Source organism: Panthera uncia, chromosome F1, assembly GCF_023721935.1.
Source record: "Panthera uncia isolate 11264 chromosome F1, Puncia_PCG_1.0, whole genome shotgun sequence".
Lineage (NCBI taxonomy): Eukaryota > Metazoa > Chordata > Mammalia > Carnivora > Felidae > Panthera > Panthera uncia.
In genome coordinates, this window is record NC_064813.1 from 35,428,022 (window position 1) to 35,452,204 (window position 24,183).

The window sequence follows — 24,183 nt, forward strand, 5'->3', positions numbered from 1 at the left end:
TCTTGAGTAACAAGAAGGTGTTTTCCTCATTATTAAAAAGAGAAGTAATAACCTCTACCTCAAATGGTAATTGGTGTGATTGAAAATGCCTGGTAATTTGGAAATTCCATAGAATGTTATTATACCTTTTAAAATCCTCTTTGTGTTGTAGAAAACCAGTGCCATGTCGTTTCTAGTTCTCATTTCATCTCCTTCTGTTTGTTTCTCTCCCCATTTCTCTTTCAGAAAAGAGTTGGCAATGGCAGCAGTAAGTTTTATTCCATTTGATAACCCAATGAATATAAAAAATTCACGATGTAAAGATGTAAAAATAACAGCTATGGGGTCTTGCCTTTACCGTTTCCATATTTAGTCGCCAGAGCTTTTTATACCTTTGATTTCTTGTCTCCTCAGTCCAACCCCTGTCACAATGGAGGTGTTTGCTATTCCCTGTGGGATGACTTCTCATGTTCCTGCCCTGCGAACACAGCTGGGAAAGCCTGCGAGGAAGTTCAGTGGTGTCAGCTCAGCCCGTGTCCTCCCAAAGCCCAGTGCCAGTTGGTGCCTCGAGGATTTGAATGTAGGTAGAGCTTAAAGTTATCATCCATCCAATTGGGTATTTCACTTCCACGAGGCAACCCAGGAAAAGAATACAGAACCTGCTTCTCAAGGAAACCTGTGGCTCTTTCTCCCTGACTTGAGTAGTACAATAAACCTAATATAATAATAATATCCAGATTGGCTTCATGCCCCATCCTGCCCCTGAGGGCAGGGAGGGGAGGGGTGGGGAGTAAATGGAGGTCAGAGCAACACCAAACCTAGGTACTTGATGATTTAAAGCTAATTTCTGAAGAAATTAACCAAGTAATATTTGGCTCTCCTTTCCTTATTGGGAATACAGAATAAAGTCCTAGTGCAAGCTCATGGACTTTTGTTAACTATGAGGCCTCAGGCAGTTGACCCGATCTCCATAATCTAAAGCTTTCTCTGTAAAATGGGGATAAAACATCTAAAAATTTGTGTGTGTGTGTGTGTGTGTGTGTGTGTGTATGTGATGATTTTTAACCTGAAGTGTAAACAATGAAACACATTAGGCATTCTGTTGTTTTCTGAGTATTTTCCTCAATCTGAAATGTTTTCTTGACCATCTTCAGTACTAAAGACCATGGTTTTCCAAATGTTAGCGAATTTGGATACTATATTCACGATTTTGACATTTCTACATACTCACCACACTATTGTTTATATTTTCTCTCCTTTCCTACTTCAAATAATGCGGTCTAATCAATAACAGCAAATCTTCGTGTTTGCACTGAATTCTAGTCTCTTCCCTTTATCTGAAGATTTTGCTTCTGGAATTTTTCCCTTGCTCTTCAGCACCATTAACATCTCTGTCAGTGTATAAACACACTGCCAAATTTCCTCATTACAACAAATTTCCCTTGGCCACCCTCCATCGCCACCAGCTACCATCCCATTTTTTGCTTCCTTTTATAACATGATAAACTCTTGAAAGAGTTGTCCTCAATCTGCCTCTGATGTCTTACCCCGTTTATTCTTCTACCCCATTCCATCAGGGGCCATCACACCCTACCTGTGTCTTGAACTTGCTCAACTCAGCTTGGGCAGGTGGTCTTCATCATTTTAGTCAGGTTCCAACCCAAATGTCCTCCTATCTGGCTTTATTTTTCTTCATATCTCTTATGAGTCTTTCATGTTCTGTTGTATATGTACTTGTTTACTTGTTCATCATCCCTTTCCTCACTGGAATATACATTTCAAAAGGGAAGGAAATTTCCTATCTGGCTTCTCACATTATTCTCAGCACTTAGAAGAGTGCCAAACATATAGGATGTTGTCAATAAGCATTTGCTAAATGAATAAAAGGACATTATTTTTCTTCAAGGGACTCAGTATTTCACTTAAATGCTCCAGACTTTAAGTGATATATATCACCTTGGAAAACATTGCACTAAAATAATGGACTGGAACCAGAGAATAGTTTGACCTCAAATTTATTTCAACAACAGTCTGTTTAGACTGAGCTTCAGCGACTGAGGAAAAGAGAAATGTTTACTTTTCTGTTTCTGTATTTTCTTTCTTTCTTTTTTTATCATTTTTTATTTTAGAGAGAGAGAGCATGAGCAGGGGAGAGGAGCAGAGGGAGAGAGAGAACCTTTAGTCCCAACACGGGGTTTATCCCACAACCATGGGATCACGACCTGAGCCAAAGTCAAGAGCCCAACGCTCAGCCAACTGAGCCACCCAGGCACCCCTGTTTCTGTATTGTCAAGACATATTTAAAGAATATATGAAATGTGTTATACTATATGTATATACTTGGGAAAGTTTTCTAGAATAAATATAGTTACATGTTTCATATTTTAAATATACATAACTGAATTATGGTATAGTAAGGCAGATATATATGCTATATAAAGTATGATGAGTTGGCATAAAGAATGCTATTTGGTTTCTAATATGACACCAAAGTTTATTTATTTCTTTTTAATTTTTTTTAATGTTTTATTTATTTTTGAGACAGAGACAGAGCATGAGCAGGGGAGGGGCAGAAAGACAGGGAGACACAGAATCCGAAGCAGGCTCCAGGCTATTGGCATGGAGCCCGACGCGGGGCTTAAACCCACAAACTGTGAGATCATGACCTGAGCCGAAGTCGGACGCTCAACCGACTGAGCCACCCAGGTGCCCCATGACACCAAAGTTTAAATGCAACCTTTCCATTGTTCTATCTCTGAACTGCTTATTTAAAATAATGTATTGTGAATTTTATTGTTAATCGTTTGATAGAAATATTAAAGGTCTTGGACCCAGTTATGTTCTACAAAAGGGTTTGAATCATTTGGAGTATTTTCACAGGGAAAAAAGAATAGGATTGCTAAAAATAGTGCAGACCAAGAACCATACCCGTGGTGTATATTGTCTTCATTTTGATGTAAAGCAGTTTAGGATTTGGACACGCTGCATCAGAAAGGAGTGAAGTGAATCTTCATTGCTACTGCATGCCCACTACAGAAAGAGTAGAAAGTTTGCCTCTGATCTCCCAAAAAGTCTCAACATGTTTTAAAAGCATGACTTATCTTAATGAAGGAATAAAATGTAAATCAATAGGAGGGGTGAGTTTTTACTAATTGACAGGTGTGAACCCTAGAACATGCTTCTGCTACTTTATGTAATTTTAATTTTATGTGATCTTATGACCCTATTGTATTTTCTTTCAAGTAAGATATATTGAGAAGATTAGGCCTAATAGAATAACATACTCTGGAGTGCATAGCTCATGCATCACCCTGAGTTTGCCTGTAGGGCATCCTATCAGAAAACCAAGACTTAAAAATTTACAACCCATCTTATATACAGGTGTGTGTTCTTATGATAAAGTTCCCAAAAAGAAAATGTGAAATACAAATATTGTTATGTGTATTGTGATTTCACCCAGCTGAGGAGTGATTTCAGTGTGCTCCACAGTGTTAGTAAAATGAATTTCTTTAGCATTGTAGACAGTATTCGTCCTGTAGGAGTTGGAGAGCTAATGAGATTTGTTATTTTAATATTTATTTAAAAACATGGAATAAGACACTTGTTGCTCCTTTACTCCCTAATCCCAACCCCAAACTTGGTTGGTGGGAAAAACACAACAGTCAAAAGTTATAAAACCAAGTGAAATTTTAATCCAAGTAATACATTTGAATTGTACACTTGAAAGGTAACACTTGAATTTTCTCCTGCAGTCATTTCTAATCATTATCTCACTTTACAGAATGGAGGATGAAGGAGTTATTTTTACAGATTATTTATTTGGTAAAATTTACCTACTACATATCTGGCGATGTTCTAGGCATTGAGATTTAGTGATAATCTAAACAGAGAAAGTCCCTGATCTCATAAACTCATGTTCTAGTTCCGAAAGAAAGACAGTCAAAGAACAAGTAGGCAAATGAACAACATAATTTCAAATAGTTATAAATGCTGTGAAGAAAATAAAGTAGGAGTTAATGGAACAGAGTGACTACAGGGAAGGAACTATTTTAAGGTGGACAGTCAGGGAAAGCTTCCCAGAGGAGGTGAAATTTGAACACATATGTTGAGGAAAAGCCATGTGTGGGAAGATCTGGGGAAGGAATACTCCAAGTATATGTAACAGCAAGTAAAAAGCCTGATTTGGGAACAAGTTTGATGTCTTCAAAAATGGCAAGAAGTTTTTGTGGCTGTAGCATGTGAATAAGGAAGAGGGTGCTAGCAAATGGAATTGAATAGTTAATCAAGAGTCAGATCGCAGACACTCTTGCAGGCCACGTTTAGGATTTAGGATGTCTTTCTAGATGCGATGGTAACCAAAGGAGGTCTTGAGCTAAGGAGTGATTGCTCTATTGATCTGCAGAATGATAAAAGCAGACACACAGAGAAGTAATTCGAATAGCCTAAATCTGGGGTTCCTGGATGGCTCAGTCGATTAAGCATCCAACTCTAGACTTCGTTTCAGGTCGTAATCTCACAGTTTGTGAGATCAAGATCGAGGCCCATTTTTCGCTCAAGGTTTCTCTCTCTCCCTCTCTCTCTGTCTCAATAAACAAACAAACAAACAAACAAACAAAAGGAATAGTCTATATCAAAAAAGTTGGCAGTTGGCTGTGGTGCCCCACAATTGAGGCAAAGATAGCATTTTAAGGTCAATCTTTACCAAAGAGTGCCAGAAAGTGAGAATCAAGAATTGACCACTACATTGAGTAACCCAGAGGTCATTGTGACTTTGACAGGAGTGGCTTCAGTGAAGTGACTGGCACCAAAAGCCAGTGGCATGTAACTAAAAAGAAAACAGGAGATGAGAAAATGGAGACAATGAGAATATAGAACTATTTGGAGAAGATGTGCTGGGAAAGGGATAGGGAATTAAAGAAACAGTGGGGTGAGGGCGAGGTGAGTAGTGCTTTTGGGTCTTGCATAATTTTTTATTTTGTAAGATTGGAGCAGTTACAGTATATTTCCATGCTGATGGGAAACAACCAAAAGGGAGGGAAAATGATGAGGCACAGAATTGCTTGGTGGGGGGAAAGCCCCACACATCTGATGTCAGAAGTGCTGTGAATGTGGAGGTCATGTGAGAGGAAAGGAGACCACCCAGGAGGTGGAGAACTGGGTTTTCTCTACTCAAGTGAACAAGGGTAGGTTTTTCCAACACCCCATCCAAGGTCCACTTCTTGTTGTGCATTGGGTCCCACTCATTGTCACCTTTCTTAGACATTGTTTCAACATGTAGCCTCTTTTCGATGGAAAAGAAATGTAGTTTTGGGTTTTGGTATCAAACCATCCAGTTCTGGCGTTCTGGTCTTATTATTTATTAGCCACATGACTATGAAAAGATTATTTAACTTCTATGAGTCTCAATATCTCCTTTTATAAAATGAGGGTGATGATGATGATGATGATAATAATAAACTTTTGCTCCAGAATTCTGTATTAGAAATAATATAAAAAGAACCAGCACAGTGCCTAGCACATATCAAGCAATCAATACATGATGGTAGTAACAGGATGATCATTAATATTAATAAAGGTAATGAAGCCAACATGACAGATTTTATAAAGTTGCTGATTGGTGTTGCCTTCTCTCTTTAGGTATTGCAAATGCTGTTTTTAATGCACAAAGCAGTGAAATATTATTCAGGAGCAATGGGAATATTACCAGAGAACTCACCAATATCACATTTGGTTTCAGAACAAGGGATGCAAATATGGTCGTATTGCACGCAGAGAAGGAGCCTGGATTTCTTAATATTAGCATTCAAGATTCCAGATTGTTATTTCAATTGCAAAGTGACAACAGTTTTTATATGCTGAGTCTTACAAGTGTGCAGTCCGTGAATGATGGCATATGGCACCAAGTGACTCTTTCCATGACAGACCCACTGGCCCAGGCCTCCAGGTGGCAAATGGAAGTGGATAACCAAGCACCTTTTGTGATCAGTGCAGTTGCTACTGGAAGCCTCAACTTCCTGAAGGATGATACAGACATTTATGTGGGTGACCGAGCTGTTGGCAATACACAGGGCCCGAAAGGGTGTCTCAGTACAATAGAAATCAGTGGCATTTATCTCTCTTACTTTGAAAATGTTCATGGTTTCACTAATAAACCCCAAGAAGAGCAGTTTCTCAAAATCTCTATAAATTCAGTGGTTACTGGCTGTTTGCAGTTAAATGCCTGCAACTCCAACCCCTGTTTGCATGGAGGAAGTTGTGAAGACATCTACAGCTCTTATCACTGCTTATGTCCCTTGGGATGGTCAGGGACACGCTGTGAACTCAACATCGATGAATGCTTTTCAAACCCCTGTATCCATGGCAACTGCTCCGACAGAGTGGCAGCCTATCACTGCAGGTGTGAGCCTGGATTCACCGGTGTGAACTGTGAAATGCATATAGACAATTGCCAGAGTCACCAGTGTGCAAATGGGGCCACCTGCATCAGCGACACCAATGGCTATTCTTGCCGTTGTTTTGGAAACTTCACAGGAAAATTTTGCAGGTGAGCATGAAGTTCATATAAGGCTTGGCCTTCGGAGCTATGCTCTACATTTTCCTCGTCAAATTGGAAAGCTCTCTCCTCAGCTGTGCATATGTAGGCTGTGCTGAGCAGGAGTGACATGAGTCCTTTCCATCACAATTTGGTCATGTAGACAGGATCTCACACGCTGGGATGTTCTACGAGGAAGCATGGTAGTGTTTTGACCAGACATCTTTGTTAGAATATGTTTCATGAACTGCAGCCTCAGAGTTTGGCTGCCTTAAGGCCTCAAGGAGCAAATATTTTTTACAATAAATCCAAAAGTTCAGTTTTAGTATTATTTGAGGAAGCAGGACTCCTACCCCTGAAACAATGCCCTTGGCTGTTTCAGGCAGGAAAACCTTGTATGATCTTGAAAAGACTATGCTAAATTATCATTTCGAGAAGGTGAAATCATGACTCTCAAATGTAAATGAACATGTCTTCGTGTTTTTAAGTCCTTAATTAATAAGGAGAACCAGTAAGATATAAAAACTGGGTCAAATGACAACCTAATTATTTACATATATAATAATTATATATATTATTATAATCCACATAAACATAAATATGTATATAAATAGAGAGGAGGAAATGAAGTTACTAATAAATGCAAAACTATTTAATCTCCTATAGGACAATACAATTAATATTTGAAACTATCTTTTCTATATTGGACAATTGTAGCACTACAGACAAATTCATTTGCATTTCAATGACCAAGATCCATTTGTACTAATGTCATTTTCTGCAGCTTACAGAGCTGTAAAATAGTTTAGTAAAGAAAATCTAAGACATATAGACTATAAAATCAAAGAAAGAGGGTCCTTTCTATAACGCCCAACACTCCACTGAAAGAATACTCAGTAATATCTTTTGCCCATTTCGACGTATTTCACAATTTTTTCTAAAACTACAAAAGCGGTGTTTTAATTCTAGTAACTACCTCCATTTCATGTTACATAAATAGAAATAAGAATCAATATTTTCCAGCTAAGTCACATTCCTTCAATATTTCCACGTAAGTAGACTTCATTATTGTTTTTCTAACTCATACTGCTTTTAAATTCACTAAACAATTGAGTCATTATGGGGAGGTGAGAAGGTTGTTAATAACAAGTAATACATTCCCAGACTTTGGCAAGAACACCTGGAGTGGGTTGGCAGCCTGTAGGCATTACACTAACTCAGAGGTGGTACCCTAATGGGATGAATCTCCTAGCAGACAGAACACGTAGCCGTACCTGTAAGAAAATGTATTTATCTCCACAACATTTATTGTTGTTCAGAACCTGTGAAGGCAAGGCACCGTATTAGGTGTTAAGTGTTGACATTCCAGTTATGTGTCACTTCCCATGAGTTAACAAGGACTCATTTGCCAACAGGCAAACTGCCTGCTTAAAAGCAAAAGACATTCAGGATCAAAATTAATAGTATTGCCACAGTGACTTCGGATAAGTAAAGTAAACATATATGCCCCAGTAACTAGTTCTCCAGTACATTTTTCCTGCCTTATTTATCAAAGTCAAGTTCTCAAAGATTAAAGTTCTCAAAAGTACCTTCTAATGAGATTCAAACCTTGTTTATTAAACGTAAGATGTATACAAAGCTTCACATTTGCATTGCTAATTGACCTCTTTCAAAGCTGGTTGACATTTTTGGTTCTTTTGAAAAGTCCTTATGATATTTTCTTTTTAAAGTCGAATTGATTAGCTCTTATGGGAAGAGACACACTTACCGTCATACAGGCTAATTTCTCCATATTAGCTGCCGCACACACAACACGACAAAATTAAATTCATCTTATATCTCCTGAACATTAATTATGTATCAGATACCATGCACAGTGGGTCAAAGGACCAGCACAATACCCTTAAAATCTTTTTAATCAATCCCTTCACACCCGTGGATCTTGTGCCTTGCAGTCAAGTTCTGCTTAGCTTCTAACAATTTGTTCTGCCTTTCATAAGGATTCCTTAACAGGTACAGCTTTGTGGTTATACAAAAGAGCCACACTCTGCATTCGCATGTAGTTGCCACTGAGTGCCATACACAATCCTCCCAGATGGATTTGGCTTGCGTTCCACTAAGCTATGAATCATTATATAGGGAACAGCAAGTGTTGGCAGGGCAACAGGAGTTCAGCTCTGAAAGCCTACAGAGAAATCGCATGAGTGCGTGGGTACCAGACCGCTGTCTTGGCTTTCCTGGCCTTTACAGAGATGCAGTTTTCCTTTGGCCTGTGTTGATTTATTAGCAAAGCAGCAGCAAAACAAGCTAGAGCAAGTTTCTTCCCACCCCTAAATTTATTGCCACCCCACAGCACAGATCTTATCTCACCAATGAAAACTGTGTAGAAATGGAAGATATATAGCTATGCTTGTTCTAGCACCCTCCAGCAGGAGCTGTTTACTAAAAGAAAGAGATTTGGGTATAATGTAGCACCATTAAGCATCTGTAGCTCAGCCAGCCTGAGTACTTAATTAGTTTGGCATTGACTCCATATATGAACTTTTCCAAAAAGTTTTCTTGAATGAAATGAACAAGATGAACAGCTGTGGCTGTTACTTTTATCTCTCTAGACACACCAGATTACCCTCAACAGTCTGTGGGAATGAGAAGACAAATCTCACTTGCTACAGCGGAGGCAACTGCTCAGAGTTCCAGGGCGAATTAAAATGTCTGTGCCCGCCAGGTTTTACTGGGGAATGGTGAGTCACATTAGAACTTCATAGAAGAAAATTCTGGGCTGAAGAACAGGGGGATTATTCAAAGTTGATTTCTCTAATTTTTCATCTCAGTTCCCATAGGAAAATCCATGCTGAAATATGAAATTTGACTCCAACCAGAGTCAAATAATTAAAAAAAAAAAAAAGAAAAATTACAGTTTAGGTCAAAGTAAAGAACACTTTATTAGCCACGACTTCAAATAGGAAAATATGTCTTTGAAAAAATGTGGTATTTTTCTTTCTGATAAGTACTTCTGGATTCATGTTTCTTTCCCACTACCTCTCATACATGATGCAAATATAGTTGTTGTTGAAGTAAAGTAAAAATATACCTGAAAGATTGCCTCATAGAATTACCTAGAACCCTACAAGTATATATACCTTACCCATAAGAGTCTGTCTTTCCCAGAGAAACCCTTCAACAGTTCTTCACATAATACAAGGATTGGTGATACGGAGTTGGACAATGGCTTTAGACAGTCTGTGGCTGGCTGAAAATGTGGCAAATTTAGATATGTGTTTGACTAGCTGAAGATGAGGTCAAAGATAAGAAAAAGGGACATACTTCACAGCTTTTATCAGATTCTCAAAAGGATCAGTGTCCCCAAAATGATTATAAACCAGGGTTCTATAGGATATAGATGCAGACCTCTATAGAAGCAGATAATAATTAACCATTTGTTGAGCACTAAGTCGTGCATCTTATAAGTGTTATCCCTACTTGTTATTTATTTTTATTTTAGAGAAAGAGAGAGCACGTGAGTGGGGTAGAGGGGCAGAGAGAGAGAGAGAGAGAATCTTAAGCAGCCTCCATGCACAGCACAGAGCCCAATGCAGGACTCAATCCCACAACCCTGGGATCATCACCTTAGCCAAAATCAAGAGTCAGATGCTCAACTGACTGAGCCACCTAAGCACTTCTATCTCTAGGTGTTATTATTTCCACTTTTCCTTTACATAAACTGAGGCTGAGGGATTAAGTTACAGGTCAGATGTATCCAGGTATATGCTGCAGAAGGGTTGAGCTGCCTTCAAAGCCTGTGCTCATCTTTTGAATGTGCTCACCTAAATGAATAAATCTATGTTTGCAACAATTAACAGAAAATGGAAAAAGTGCTCCTTCATCTCATATGCCATTCAGGATAAGATAGTAATTTCTGACCAGAATTCCTGCATTGAACAGATTGCATAAATTAGAATGAGATTTTGACTGATTAATTTTTCTCAAAAGAGTAGTTAATAAAATAATAGATATATTTGTGCTCCGTGACAATTACAGTTTTGAATTTTCTCTTTTCCAGCTGGCTCTTTGGGCACTACACAGATTCAGCTCTTTTGCCTTTTTACAAAACAGCAGGCAGTCTAGGATATACTTACATTTTGTCCTTTCAACGTTCAATGACAAATCGAGTTCCTGCCTTTACAGTCTGCTTCCAGTGGTTGGCTCTAGATGGCACAGGCAGTCCAAGCATATATGTGCATCGAAAGACATAACCTTGGATCATATTCTACTTTTTATGGTACCAATTTTTACCATGCCACATATTGCTAACACAGAGACCATTCAATTGGCCTCCAATTCCATACACCTCTGAAATAGTGCAAATATTTCCTTATCCTAAATTTTGAAGAATTCTTTCACTATATTTAAGTGCTGGTTATTCCCTGCCTCGGTGTCACAACTTAATGTCACATTAATGTTCAATGGCACAATGCATAGACTCATCCAAAGCCTTGGATGATTTTCCTCTGCTATTCATACATTATGCCTATTTACAACAAACATTTCCTTTTCCTCCCACATTTGTTTAAAAAAATAATCTTTAAAAATGGGGTGGGGAGAGAACACCTGAGTGGCTCAGTCAGCTAAGTATCCAAGTGTTGATTTTGACTCAGGTCATGATCCCAGGGCCGTGGGATCGAGCCCCACATTGAACTCTGCACTGCCAGCACGGAGCCTGCTTGGGATTCTCTCTCTCCTCTGTCTCTGCCCCTCCCCTACTCATGCTCTCTTTCTCTCAAAATAAATAAATAAACATTAAAAAATAATAATGGGGCACCTGGGTGACTCAGTCGGTTAAGCATCTGACTTCGGCTCAGGTCATGGTCTCACAATTTGTGGGTTTGAACCCCACATCAGGCTCTGTGCTGACAGCTCAGAGCCTGGAGCCTGCTTCAGATTCTGTCTCCTTCTCTCTCTTCCCCTCCCCCTCCCCTGCTCATGCTCTGTCTCTCTCTCTTAAAAATAAACGTTAGAAATTTAAAAAAAAATATTGCATTTAAATGCAAATTATTGGGGTGCCTGGGTGGCTCAGTCGGTTCAGCATCCAATTCTTGATTTCGGCTCTCGTCATGTCTCATGGTCATGAGATCAAACTCTTGTGTTGGGCTATCCAAGACTCTCTCTCTCCCTCTCCCTCTACCCCTCTCCTGCTCACACACACACGTGCACACTGTCTCTGTAAGTAAGTAAATAAATAAATAAATAAATAAATGCAAAGTATTTGTTTAAATGTGGTAAGAAAAGGAAGCTCCAAGTTTTCTTTCCTCTCCCAAGACTCTTTCATCTGGATAAACTTCTCTGTGGCAAATGGATTTCTAAAAGAGTGAACACGTGCTCAATAGCTTCTGTACTTTTCAAAGTCCTTAGGCATCGTTAGTTAATTCGTTGCATGTTAATGGATTTATTTATTTTGATTTTCCATGTATTAATTAACCTCTAATGAAAGCTCCAATAATGTTTATAAGGAATACGCATGTGTGATACACCATTTAGTTCCAAAGAGAAATAGATAAGAAATGGAGAAAGAGTAGCTGGAAGAGGCCTGGAAAATACTAGATAATCTCTGAAGGCCTAGGGGAATGTGACTTCCATAACGCCAAAAGATATTGAAAAGCTGTCTTCCTGCAAATTGCCTCCTCTTCTGCCTGGCTAACCCCCCAACTTTATAGTGTCATCCTGGCAGGTTGTAAATGATGAATGGTGTGGACACTCTGGTCCACCCAGGACGGAGTGCTTGGCAGGCTCTCGCAAGTTGTCAGCTTTTGTTCAGATCTAATCGGAGAAGTCTCCTTCCAGGCCAGAAGCCGGAGCCAAAAAGGGAAAACAGAATGTCTCAGCTATGCTTGGTATCCAAGGGGATAAGGAGCTGTTTTTCTGGGAAGAAATCTTTTTCTTTTTTCCTTTATACCTTGGGTTGGGCCTCCCCACTCACCCCTTCATTTCTCTTCATTTTAAGCCTAGTGATTAGCTGATGATTCATGCATGCAAGTGGTACCTTTTGGGAGGTGGGGAATGAAAAATTGTTGACGTTACGCTTCGACATTGTAAGCTTCTCTTTAGGGATTCTTGAAGCTAACATTTGATATGAATTTCCCAAAGTAAAAGAGATGCCTTAGTTACTGCTCTATCCTGAGACCTAACAGCGTGTTTGGCGAATGGCAAATGCTAAATACATATCTACTGAATGACTGCATGAGTGGCTGGCGAATTAATCGGTGAATATACGGAAGAACAAGTTGTTCCATAAATAACAAGAGTAGGTGAAAGATGACAGCATCCCAGGGAAGAGGAAAATTTCAATACACTTTTTAGAGTTGCTATATCACTTGTTTGGGAAAACTTGGCTTTTGAAAGTCGTTCTGACTATTTAAAAATGACACTTAGCTATGAAACGTATTTATTAGCAACTGAAATTTTCTAAATATCTACTTTTGCTTTTTGTTAAAAAAAACAATGGGATTCCAAAGGAAAATAATCCCAAATCTCCCAGAATAAACCAATTCCCCCCCTAGTTTTGAAGGACTTTCTTTCCCCCCACAGCCTGAAGTACTGGATTCATTAGCAGCCTCGCAGCCGGAGCCTGGGCCTGCTCTGTATCCTTCAGGTTGGCAAATTCAGCCTCACCCATGGTTCCTATGTGCCCCCAATAAACTGACCCACAAGTGGCAAAGACCCTAATGCTCTTCAGGAACAAACTGGTTTCTTCAGGTTTTTTTTGGTTTCTCACTATTTGCACCTGTTTTCTCATTCTAATTGTGTGTGTGTGTGTGTGTGTGTGTGTGTCTACAAATCATTTCCCTTAAAAACAAAATTTGTTACGGGAATTTTAAGGAATATCTCCCCCGTTATTAGGAATATGTAAGTTGCGTGGCAACTGGTAAATGAGACTGCACTGTTCCAAGTAGGTGAGGTGAGTTTTTTCCTTTCCCCATTTCACAGCCAGTTTGCTCAACAAAGACCAAGGCTTCTGCTGGTTCTGTTTATTTTCAAGGTGTGAAAAGGACATCGATGAGTGTGCCTCTGATCCCTGCTTCAATGGAGGTCTGTGCCAGGACCTGGTCAACAAGTTCCAGTGCCTCTGTGATGTCGCCTTTGCTGGTGAACGCTGTGAGGTAGATGTGAGCGGACTTTCCTTTTATGTCTCTCTCTTACTCTGGCAGAATCTCTTTCAGCTTCTTTCTTACCTCATTCTGCGCATGAATGATGAGGCAGTTATTGAGTGGGGTGAACCGGAAGATTATTAACATTCATTTGGACATTCCCAAACTTAAAAGCCGTTGAATTTCAAGAAATGCCTTGACTTGTTTTAGATTCTGAAAAAGAAAATAAAAAACTAACTACCTTGAAAATCAAAATAAATTCAAGGGCTAATTAAGCGATCACAAGCATAATATGAGAATAGCAAGTATTTACCTATTTCAGCTATACATGTAAAAATTTTTCTTTTTTTAAAGTTTATTTTATTCATTTTGAGAGAGAGAGAGAGAGTGTTGGGAAGGGAGGGGCAGAGAGAAAGGGAGAGAGAGAATCCCAAGCAGGCTCTGTGCTGTCAGTGTAGAGCCTAACTCAGGGCTTGAACCCATAAATTGTGAGATCATGACCTGAGCCAAAACCAAGAGTTGGGCTCTTAACTGACTGGGCCACCCAGGCGCCCCAAAAATATTGTTCTTAACATAACCAGAAACATCTCATCATTGAGTGTACTCAGTAAGATACGTTATCATTCTGAGTGCTTCCATATGTGAATGACCACTATGCTAAGATCACATTTTCTCCCCCATTCCACTGCTGTGTGGACTTCTGTAATGTTAGTTGCCTCATTCACCCTGATCCTAAGTCATTTATATTCTTTCATTCCCATCTATTATTCATGACCTGACAGTTTTAAAATTACCGATTAAACTGTTTTTCATACCCGTCTATGTTTTAATATGTTGTTATTCAAATACTGCTTCGGATGCTGTGTCTCCCTCTCTCTCTCTCTGCCCCCTCCCCCACTCACTCCCTGCCTCTCTCCCTCTGAAAAATAAACATGAAAAAAAAATTTTTTTAATGAAATGTTGCCAACCCTCTGGTAAGTTAAAAAAAAATATATGTATATATATATATATTTATATATGTATATATATATATACATATACATATATATAAAGAGAAAGAAGGAAATCACACGAAATCCCTAAAATATAGAAATAAAATTTTCTGGTATAATTGGTATCAAAACTCAAGTGATAGCTCACCAGTATGATTTCTGATTCCCCAAAACCTCTCCTCCAATAGAATGACGCATAAGCACTATTTCCATTTCTTTTTCCTACAATACTTTCTATTCAAATAGAGTAACTTTCTGCTAATTGCTTAAAATCTATGAGCTTGCTGACATTTCTATCAAATGGACTGACTCGAATTGTTTTTCAAGGCATATTTAATTTTAAAAAGTACTATTGTATATCCATACACCAAAAATATATATTATAAAACTTGATTTCTTGGAGGCATGTTTTTCTAAAGTTTACAAGTAAATGTGTCGTCTTTGAGTATCTTTCTGAAAAAATAATAAAAGCATATGGAAGGTGTGGAAAGTACCTTCCATAATTAGAATATATTTGGCATTATGTTTTGTAAATATATACCTGAAATGATGGATCTACTAAGTCTACTAAGTTAGTATATTAACTAATGAGATATGCAAAAATTATTTATTTATTAGCTTTCATAGAGTAAATAAAATAGTAATTTAGAAAATGCTTTATTTGATATTTTTAATTGCTTCCACTGGCATGTTAGCATTTCTGCTAAATATCTTTGTATGGATGCCCCCTTTCAAAGGAGACATTGTGTTCATTTAAAGGGAAAGTGGTTTGACCCTATGAATTAATTTAGAAAGCGACTACAGTAACAGTGACCAGACAAATATAATTGTGTAAATGTGTCTATGTCTTTAGGAGCTGCCCTGGTTTGAAAACATGAGGGTGATTTAGCCATCAGGTGATAGCCAATACTCATTTATTCCCAATTGTTGTTTTTTTTTTAAAAAAACTTGTTTTTCTGTGGAAATGACCAAGGAAAACCTAAATATACTACTCAAAACAAATCAAAACAAAAAGACAAAATGGTATACTCTAAAAGCAAATGAGATGTGTTCAATTTTATTTTTCAATAGCAATAGAACGTTTTATGCAGAAAATTCCTATCCTGTAGAATACTGGCAGTCATTTCAAACTAGAAGCAATTGATTTTGAAGTCTTTCCTTAATCCCTATGCCTTTCCCTCACATTCAGGCAGCATGCAGACTGCTGTCTCAGATGGATCTGTTCCAAAGTTAGACTTTGTGACAAGAGACTTGGGGAAAACCTTCATCAATATTTGCATTCCCAAATATTTGAAGTAAACATAAAGTAGATTATGGCCAAAACTCATACATACAGTTTTCACATTGACTCCTTTTGGACATTCCTGTAAGGATGTATTTACAGGCCATTACAATGTGATTTGTTACCTTCCAAGTATATTTGAGTCATTCACAAACTCTTTCTCTGTAAAATTCTGATCTCTGTTGTCACTGTAACTGTCAATTGCTTTTCTGTTTTCCAAATGTCTTGTCATGAGATTTCTGACTTAAAACAAAAATACCTTCCTTTTTCTTGTTATTCTTTTGTGTTTTTAATTGCATTGTGTGTGATTATGGCTTTTACATATTTACACAGAAAAATAAAACTGGTTCCTGTATCTCTACTTCTCATCCTCTGACAACTGTCTTCATTTTCCTTGACTGTGTCTTGCATGCAAAGATGTCCACAAGCCAGGCATGCGCATATGTGTGTGCACGCACACACACGCACATGCGCACACACACGCGCGCACACACACACACACACATCACATAATGAACACAGAATTGAGGTTTCCTCCCCCACACGTGTCCCTGCAAGTAAATACCTTCAGCCATCAAAATCAAGGTCCCGTGTAATTTCCCTGTCTGGTTAGTATTCCTCTAGTTGACATTCTAGAATTGATCATATCCCTACTTATTTTTACTATTGGTTTACTTTGCCCCCATAGTAGACTTGGTTCAACCTGGGTCCCAGGAGGGGCTATCTCACCTAAATGATAGAAATTCACACAAACTCCTCTACAACAAGTTTCTGAAACAGAACCTGTATTTAGTTGAATACCAGATAATTTCTTTTTGCTTATTTTTAAGATTTGATATCGGAACTAAACAAGGCTCTGTCTCTGTTTTTGGCCGTGCCTCTTCCTTCTTTGTGTGTGTGTGTGCCTGAAGAATAGTTTTTATTACCCTCCTTTTTAGGGTGTAGGGAAGTAGGGAAAATAGGAACGTTTGCAGAAATTAGCATTTTGGCAACATGAAGAAATAATTAAATTCAGGTAACACTGAGGACAATCAAAATCTCCCACCTTCCAAAATCTTCACCAAATTGTGTTTAAAGATCCTTTTGCCATTTCTGAGTTTTAAAATCGAAGTTATTCAGCTTAATTTTGCAGAACGAAAATGGAGTCTTTTTTGGAAATGGTGAGACATAAAACTTGAGTTTAGTGATGTAGATGGGAAACCAGTGAAGAAAACAAATCTGTGTTGTTCAACTACCAAAATTACTACTAATATGGACTATTTCACTTCTCTATTTTTTTAATCGATGCAACAATAACTTAACAAATACCTCCCATGTGTGATGCTCTGGATTAGGTACTGAGAATACACGTGTAAATTAGACACAGTTCTTGCTCACAACAAATTGAAGGTCTGGTTGAGCTTATGGACAAACAGTGAAGGAGAGTTCCTGCATCAGCATTGGGATGAAACTAAGCACCAGCTGTAAAGGAGCACTTAGGAGGGGCTTTTTTGCCCAGTCTTAAAGGTGGATGTGGAAAGTCAAAGAAAGGCTAAAACCTAAGCTGGGATTCAAAGGTAAACAAGTGTCAAGGTGTGGCAGGAGGGATGGAACAGTAGAGACTTGTTTCTGGCAGAGGGGGCTGCAGAGGGCCTAGGGTGGCTGGAGCCTGAAGTGCAGTGGGAACACAGTAAAACCGAGGCTATAGAAGAAGTGAGTCCTTGGAAGTCAAATCACTCACCGTGGCATTTCTCTAAAATTAATGGGGAGTCCTTAATGGGGTTCGATCAGAAAAGTAGCATGATCATACTTGCACTTTAGAAACATCAGCCGGGCTTCTGTGTAGATGAGTTAAAAGAAATGCAAGACTGGGCCCAAAAAGACACATTTAGGAGGCTGTTACAGTAAACACAAAGGCAATGTAGAAGAGGGGTAAATTAACAAAATTTGAATCTATAAGACCTACCTCATGATTGTTTGGAGAAGGTGTAGTTCTGAGGGGATACTCCAGTTAAATTTTGTGAATATTATTTAAAAATATTTGTTGACTTAAGGGACCCCTGGGTGGCTCAGTCAGTTAAGTGTCTGTCTTTGGCCCAAGTTATGATCTCATGGTTCGTGGATTCGAGCCCCGCATTGGGCTCTGTGCTGACAGTGCAGAGCCTGGAGCCTGCTTCGGATTCTGTGTCCTTCCCTCTCTGCCCCTCCCCCACTTACACTCTGTCTCTCTTTCTGTCTCAAAAATAAATACACTTTTTAAAAAAATAAAAAAGTAAAAATATTTGTTAATTTAATAAATGAACATGTATAAGGTTCAGTGGGATATCCAAGTACAGTTATTAATCAGTGTGAATATTCCAGTCTGGAGTTCAAGAGATATAGCTGAGTTGGGTGTATAAATTTGGGAGTCATATTATAGATCTGTTGACCTTTTGTATTCCATTCTTCATGTCTATAATGCACTTGCATTTTTTTCTTAGTATTTTTTCCAGTTTTACTGAGATATAAATGAAATAGAACATGTGTAAGTTTAGAATGTGCAAGTTGCCAATTTGACACACTTACATGTTGCAAAATGACTACCACCATAGCCTTTGCTAACACCTCCATCTCATCACATAATTACCATTTCTTTCTTTTGTGTGTTTGTGTGTGTGTGTGTGGTGAGAACATTTACCATCTATTAGCAACTTTTTAAAGTTTATTTATGTATTTTGAGAGAGAGAGCTTATGTGTGAGCAGGGAAGGGACAGAGAGAAAGGGAGAGAGAGAGAGAGAGAGAGAGTCCCAAACAGGCTCTGCGCTGTCAGCACAGAGCCCCATGAGGGGCTGGATCCCGCAAACCATGAGACTATGACCTGAGCCAAAATCAAGAGTCGGACACTTAACTGACAGAGCCACCCAGATGCCCCTCTTAGCAACTTTTAAGTATGCAGTACAGTAGTATTATGCACTATTAGATGCCATGCTGAATATTAGATTCCCAGAAGTCACTCATCGTATAACTGAAAGTTTGTACCCTTTGACCAGGATCTCCCCATTCCTCACCCTCAGCACCTAGCCACCATTCTACTCTCTGCTTCTATGTTTTGTTCGGTGTTTTTAGATTGTACATACTAGTGGGATCATACAGTACTTTTTATTTTTTGTCTGACTTATTTCACTTCGCCCAATACCCTCAAGATCCAAATGGCAGGATTTAATTATTTCTTGTGTGGAATAGTGTTCTATTACACTTACATACCAGATCTTCTTTATTCATTCATCTGTTAGTAAACATATAGGTTGTTTTCATACCTTGGCTATTGCAAATCATTCTGCAATAAACATGGGAGTGCAGCTATGTCTTTGAGATAAGGGTTTCATTTCCTTTGGATATATATACCCAGAAATGGAGTAGCTGAATCATACGGTAGTTCTATTTTTAATTTTTTAAAGAATCTCCATACTAGTTTCCATAGTGTCTGCACCAATGTACATTCCCACCAGCATGCATCAGGGTCACCCTTTCTCTACCTCCTCCCCAACACTTGTTATGTCTTGTCTTTTTGATGACAGCCATTGTGACGGGTGACATTGTCACTATAGTTTTGATTTATATTTCCATGATGATTAGTGATGTTGAACACCTTTTCATGTGCCTGTTAGCCATCGATGTGTCTTCTTTGGGAAAATGTCCATTCTGTTTCTCTGCCCATTTTTAACTCAGATCAGGGGTATTTTGCCATTGAGTTGTATGAGTTCTTTATACATTTTGGATATTAACCCCCAATCAGATATGATTTGCAACTATTCTCTTCCATTCCATAGGTTGACTTTCATTTCATGGGTGGTTTCTTTTGCTGTGTGGAAGCTTTTTAGCTTCATGTAGTCCCACTTGAATACTTTTGCTTTTATTGCCTTTACTTTTGGTATCAAATCCAAAAAAATCATTGCCAAAACCAATATCAAGGAACTTACACCATAAGTTTTTGTCAAGGAATTTCACAGTGTCAGGTCTTACACTCAAGTCTTGATCCGTTTCGAGTTGATTTTTCTATATGGTGTGTGAAAGGAATCCAGTTTTATACTTTGGTGTGTGGCTATCCAGTTTTCCCGACACCATTTATTGAAAAAATAATCCTTATTTTTGGCTTCTTTGTCAGAAATTAATTGGCCATAGAAGGGTGGATTTATTTCTGGGCCCTGGATTCTTTTTCATGTGTCTATGTGTCTGTTTTTATGCCAAGCCCATCGTGTTTGACATCAGGAAGTATGCCTCCTCCAGCTTTGTTCTCTCTTCTCAAGATTGCTTTGGCTGTTCAGGGTCTTTTGTGGTTCCATATAAACTTTAGGATTGTTTGTTCTATTTCTACGAAAAATGCCATTGAAATTTTGATAGGGATTGCATTGAATCTGTAGATTGCTTTAGGCTTGACATTTGAACAAAATAAATTCTCCCAATTCATGAGCACAGAATATCTTCCCATTATTTGTATCTTCTTCACTTTTTTTCATTCATATTTCATAGTGTTTAGTGTACAGGTCTTTTACCTCCTTGGTTAAATTTATCCCTAAGTGTTTTATTACTTTTGATATTATTGTAAATAGGATTATTTGTTAATTTCGGATAGTTCGTTATTGGTGTATAGAAGCACAGCTGCTTTTTGTATGTTGTAAACCCTTAGAAGTAAACATAAGGAAAGAGTTTTATGATATTGGTCTTGGCAATGATTTCATGGGTATGGCACCAAAAGTACAGATAACAAAAGCAAGAATAGATATCTAGAACTACCTCAAACTTCATATTTTCTGCACAGCAAAAGAAACAATCAATTGAGTGCCTTTATCTTTCAGTCTGCTAATGTGATGTATTACACCGGTTATCCATTTAGAGAGCCCAGTTCATGCTTGATCTCACCAATCATGAAATCATGATCTAAGCCTAAATCAAGAGTTGGACACTTAAAATGACTGAGCCACCCAGGCGTCCATACATCCTACATTGATTAATTTTTATATGTTGAACTGTCCTTGCATCCCAAGGGTAAGTCCCACTGGATCGTGGTATATAATCCTCTCAGTATGCTATTAATTTTCTTTTCTAGTATTTTTCTAAGATTTTTGCATCTATGTTCATCAAGGATATTGGCCTATGGTTCTCTTTTCTTGGGATGTCTTTGGCTTTTGTGTCAGGGTAATGTTGACCTTATAAAACGAGTTTGGATATTTGTCTCCACTTCAATTTTTTTTGAAATGTTTGAGAAGGATTGCAGTTAATTTTTCTTTAAACGTTTGTTAGAATACATATGTTTTCACTCTTATGTGGATCCTGAGAAACCTAACAGAAGACCATGGGGGAGGGGAAGGAAAAAAAAAGTTAGAGAGGGAGGGAGCCAAACCATAAGAGACTCTTAAAAACTGAGAATAAACTAAGGGTTGATGGGGGGTGAGAGGGAGAGGAAAGTGGGTGATAGGCATTGAGGAGGGCGCCTGTTGGGATGCGCACTGGGTGTTGTATGGAAGCCAATTTGACAATAAATTTCATATTAAAAAAAAAATGTTTGGTAGAATTTACCAGGGAGGCCATCTGGTCCTGGGCTTTCTTTGTTGGGAGGTTAAGTTACCACATTTCTACCACCCCAATAATTGTTGTGAAAGGTAGAAAAGGAATAGATGATACTGTTGAAATTGTTAATAATGAGACGCACTTGCACAGCTTTCAATTTTAGAGGCTCTCATATTTGTAAGTCCAGTTTCTCCCCCTCATGATAACTCTGAGAGGCATTATTATCTTTACTTTAAAGATAAATGAATAGAGATTTAAAGTGGTCACCTGAATTTGTCTGGACCAAGTATCCGAGAAGCATCAGAACTAGGGTGTATCCACACCATTTGTTTCCAAGTCTAATGCTAAAGAAAGGCTTGAGGTCTCTGAGTGAGGAGCCAAGAAAGGGATGTTGAGGCAATTAGCAGGAATTTCCCTGTTATTGTGGTCCAAACTGGTCAAAAAAAATATGTTAGCCGTCATCAAGAATGGTTTGGAAAACCAAGTACAACTCCTTTCCAATACAACCCTAAATTTGTGGTGCCTATAGCTTGTTGCCACATCTCTCGAAGGAACTGTCACAAATAGAGACGATAGCGAGAATAACTAGAATACCCGGAGAGAGAAGATTTGAGGAGCGAGCAGACATGTCTAATCATTAAAGTTAATCTTTATCTCGGCTAAGTGAAGGGTCTGAACATACGTGCAAACTGATGGAGGGCCTGACTGAAGGAACCTGTTCAAAAAGTCCCAGAATTCCGGGGTGGGAAGTATTCATTGAGACCTTGTAAGTCTAGCAAGTAATAGGAAATTCCCCTTCACACTACAAAATTTATAGAACTCATTAAACTAAGAGAGGAAAGCAGAAAGTAAAAATAAACTCAGTAGGGATTTGGAGTCATTTGTGAATGACAGAGTCACAGATGGTTTCTGAGAGGGTGAGAGCCGTGCTTGATCATAAAGGCTGATGTCAAGGATGATGCCAACTGGCCCACATCCTCAGGCTTCTGTAAGAACAGAGCACTGGCCAGTGGCACGGGAGGCTTCCTCTCTCTGGCAGTTTCTTTGTGCTCTCAATTTGGCCTTCAGGAAAGAGGTACCCAGAACGACATTCTCTACAAATTATTATTTTAAAAAGCACTGTCACTTATCGCTGAGTTTCCACTAATTAGCATTCAGGAAGGAGTAAATATAGCATTAACATAAAAAACGGTTCTGGAATGTTATTTTGATGTATTTCAATCACTGAAATCAGGTCTGATTCAGTTCACTCATCTGTTTTCCTTTCATCTTTTCACACATTATTAAGACTTCTGCTTCACCAAGTATAATTAATGCTCTTCATTTCTTAATGTGAGGTCATCACCACTAGCTTCACAGAATTCATGTAACATAGACTTTCACCTTCAGCGCACATTTCTTCATGTGTCCAAAATAAAACAGAAACAGGTGATGGAGAGTGGGGCTCCGGGATGAGAGGTACAACTGGATTGGTTGGTGTTAAGCCACAGACAACTGCGAGAAACAACCAGGCTGAAGTTTGTCACCGAATTGACTAGCTAACCAAATCAAACAGCTTTTTTAGGTACCTGTCAAATTAATCTCATCATCTTTTAAATCTCCCTGATGGGATCACTGCATTGCTATAATACTGGACTTTGTGGAAATTGGTGTTTAAAATATTTATTTATCCATTTGTCCACTATTTATCAAGAATCTTCTCTAGGCAAGGCTCTGAGCCGAGCATGGGGAGCAACCAAAATGTACACAAAAGTTGTGTTCTTGCTCTCCAAGAGCTTAGTCAGGAGAACTGACTTCCGTGTGTAGCCCCGCCCATAGAGTTTTATAATTTTGTAGATCATGAAGATACTTGACATGTTCCTTTAATGATGTATGTTGGTTATGACAAGGGTGACTGCATTATTTATTATTTGACTGGAGTATTATGAGAGTGAAAGCAAGAACTATTAATAATCATGCTGGGACAACAACCTAAACTGATATTGTTCTGTGCAAACTGAGTTATATCCTAGTTATTGCCCAATGGGGAATGCATTATGTTTCACTGGATACATTTCCATTCTCTTCAAAATGTAGTTGAAATTTATGATAGGTAATTTCAGAAATTACGTGTACATGATACAACCAATTAGTTGGCCAAGTGACTCAAAGCAAACAATGAAGTCAATTGCATATTGTTAGTTATCATTTTCTTGAATATTCTCCATTGTTCTATACTCAAGAAGAACTCTGGCATTGGCTCGATATATTAAGAAAAGAGTGGGGCGCCTGGGTGGCTCAGTCAGTTGAGCGTCCTTGGCTCAGGTCATGATCTCATGGTTTGTAAGTTTGAGCACTGCGTCGGGCTCTGTGCTGACAGCTCAGAACCTGCAACGGATTCTGTGTCTCCCTCTCTCTGCCCCTCCCAGCTCACGCTCTGTCTCAAAAATAAACATTAAAAAAAGTTAAAAAAAAAAAAAAAAAAAGAGTAGTGATCAACCAAACTGAAAATTTCTGGTATGCAATTGAATACCATGCTGTTGTCTAGTTGAACGTGGCACAAATTTAATTTTTCCTATTTTTTCATTTTCATTAATGGGGCGTGTATATTCTTATATAATATGGCTTTTCTTCTTGAATGACTTATATTGTCATTAGGAAATGAGACTTCGGCTCATTGAATCCATTGCTGATCTTTTTTGTAAGACTAAATGGAATGACTTGTAGAAAACTAGGTACACTCTGGGGAA

At 38.4% G+C, this 24,183-nt stretch overlaps 1 protein-coding gene across 1 annotated transcript in view; it reads left to right on the forward strand.

Annotated features, from left to right (window-relative positions):
- Positions 1 to 24,183, forward strand: part of CRB1 (crumbs cell polarity complex component 1) — a 206,303-nt gene that overhangs the window by 158,336 nt on the left and 23,784 nt on the right. The window contains exons 8-11 of the mRNA XM_049634297.1: positions 394 to 559; positions 5,617 to 6,523; positions 9,124 to 9,252; positions 13,545 to 13,671. Of these exons, the coding sequence (XP_049490254.1) occupies positions 394 to 559; positions 5,617 to 6,523; positions 9,124 to 9,252; positions 13,545 to 13,671 (1,329 nt within the window). The remainder of the gene's footprint in view (positions 1 to 393; positions 560 to 5,616; positions 6,524 to 9,123; positions 9,253 to 13,544; positions 13,672 to 24,183) is intronic.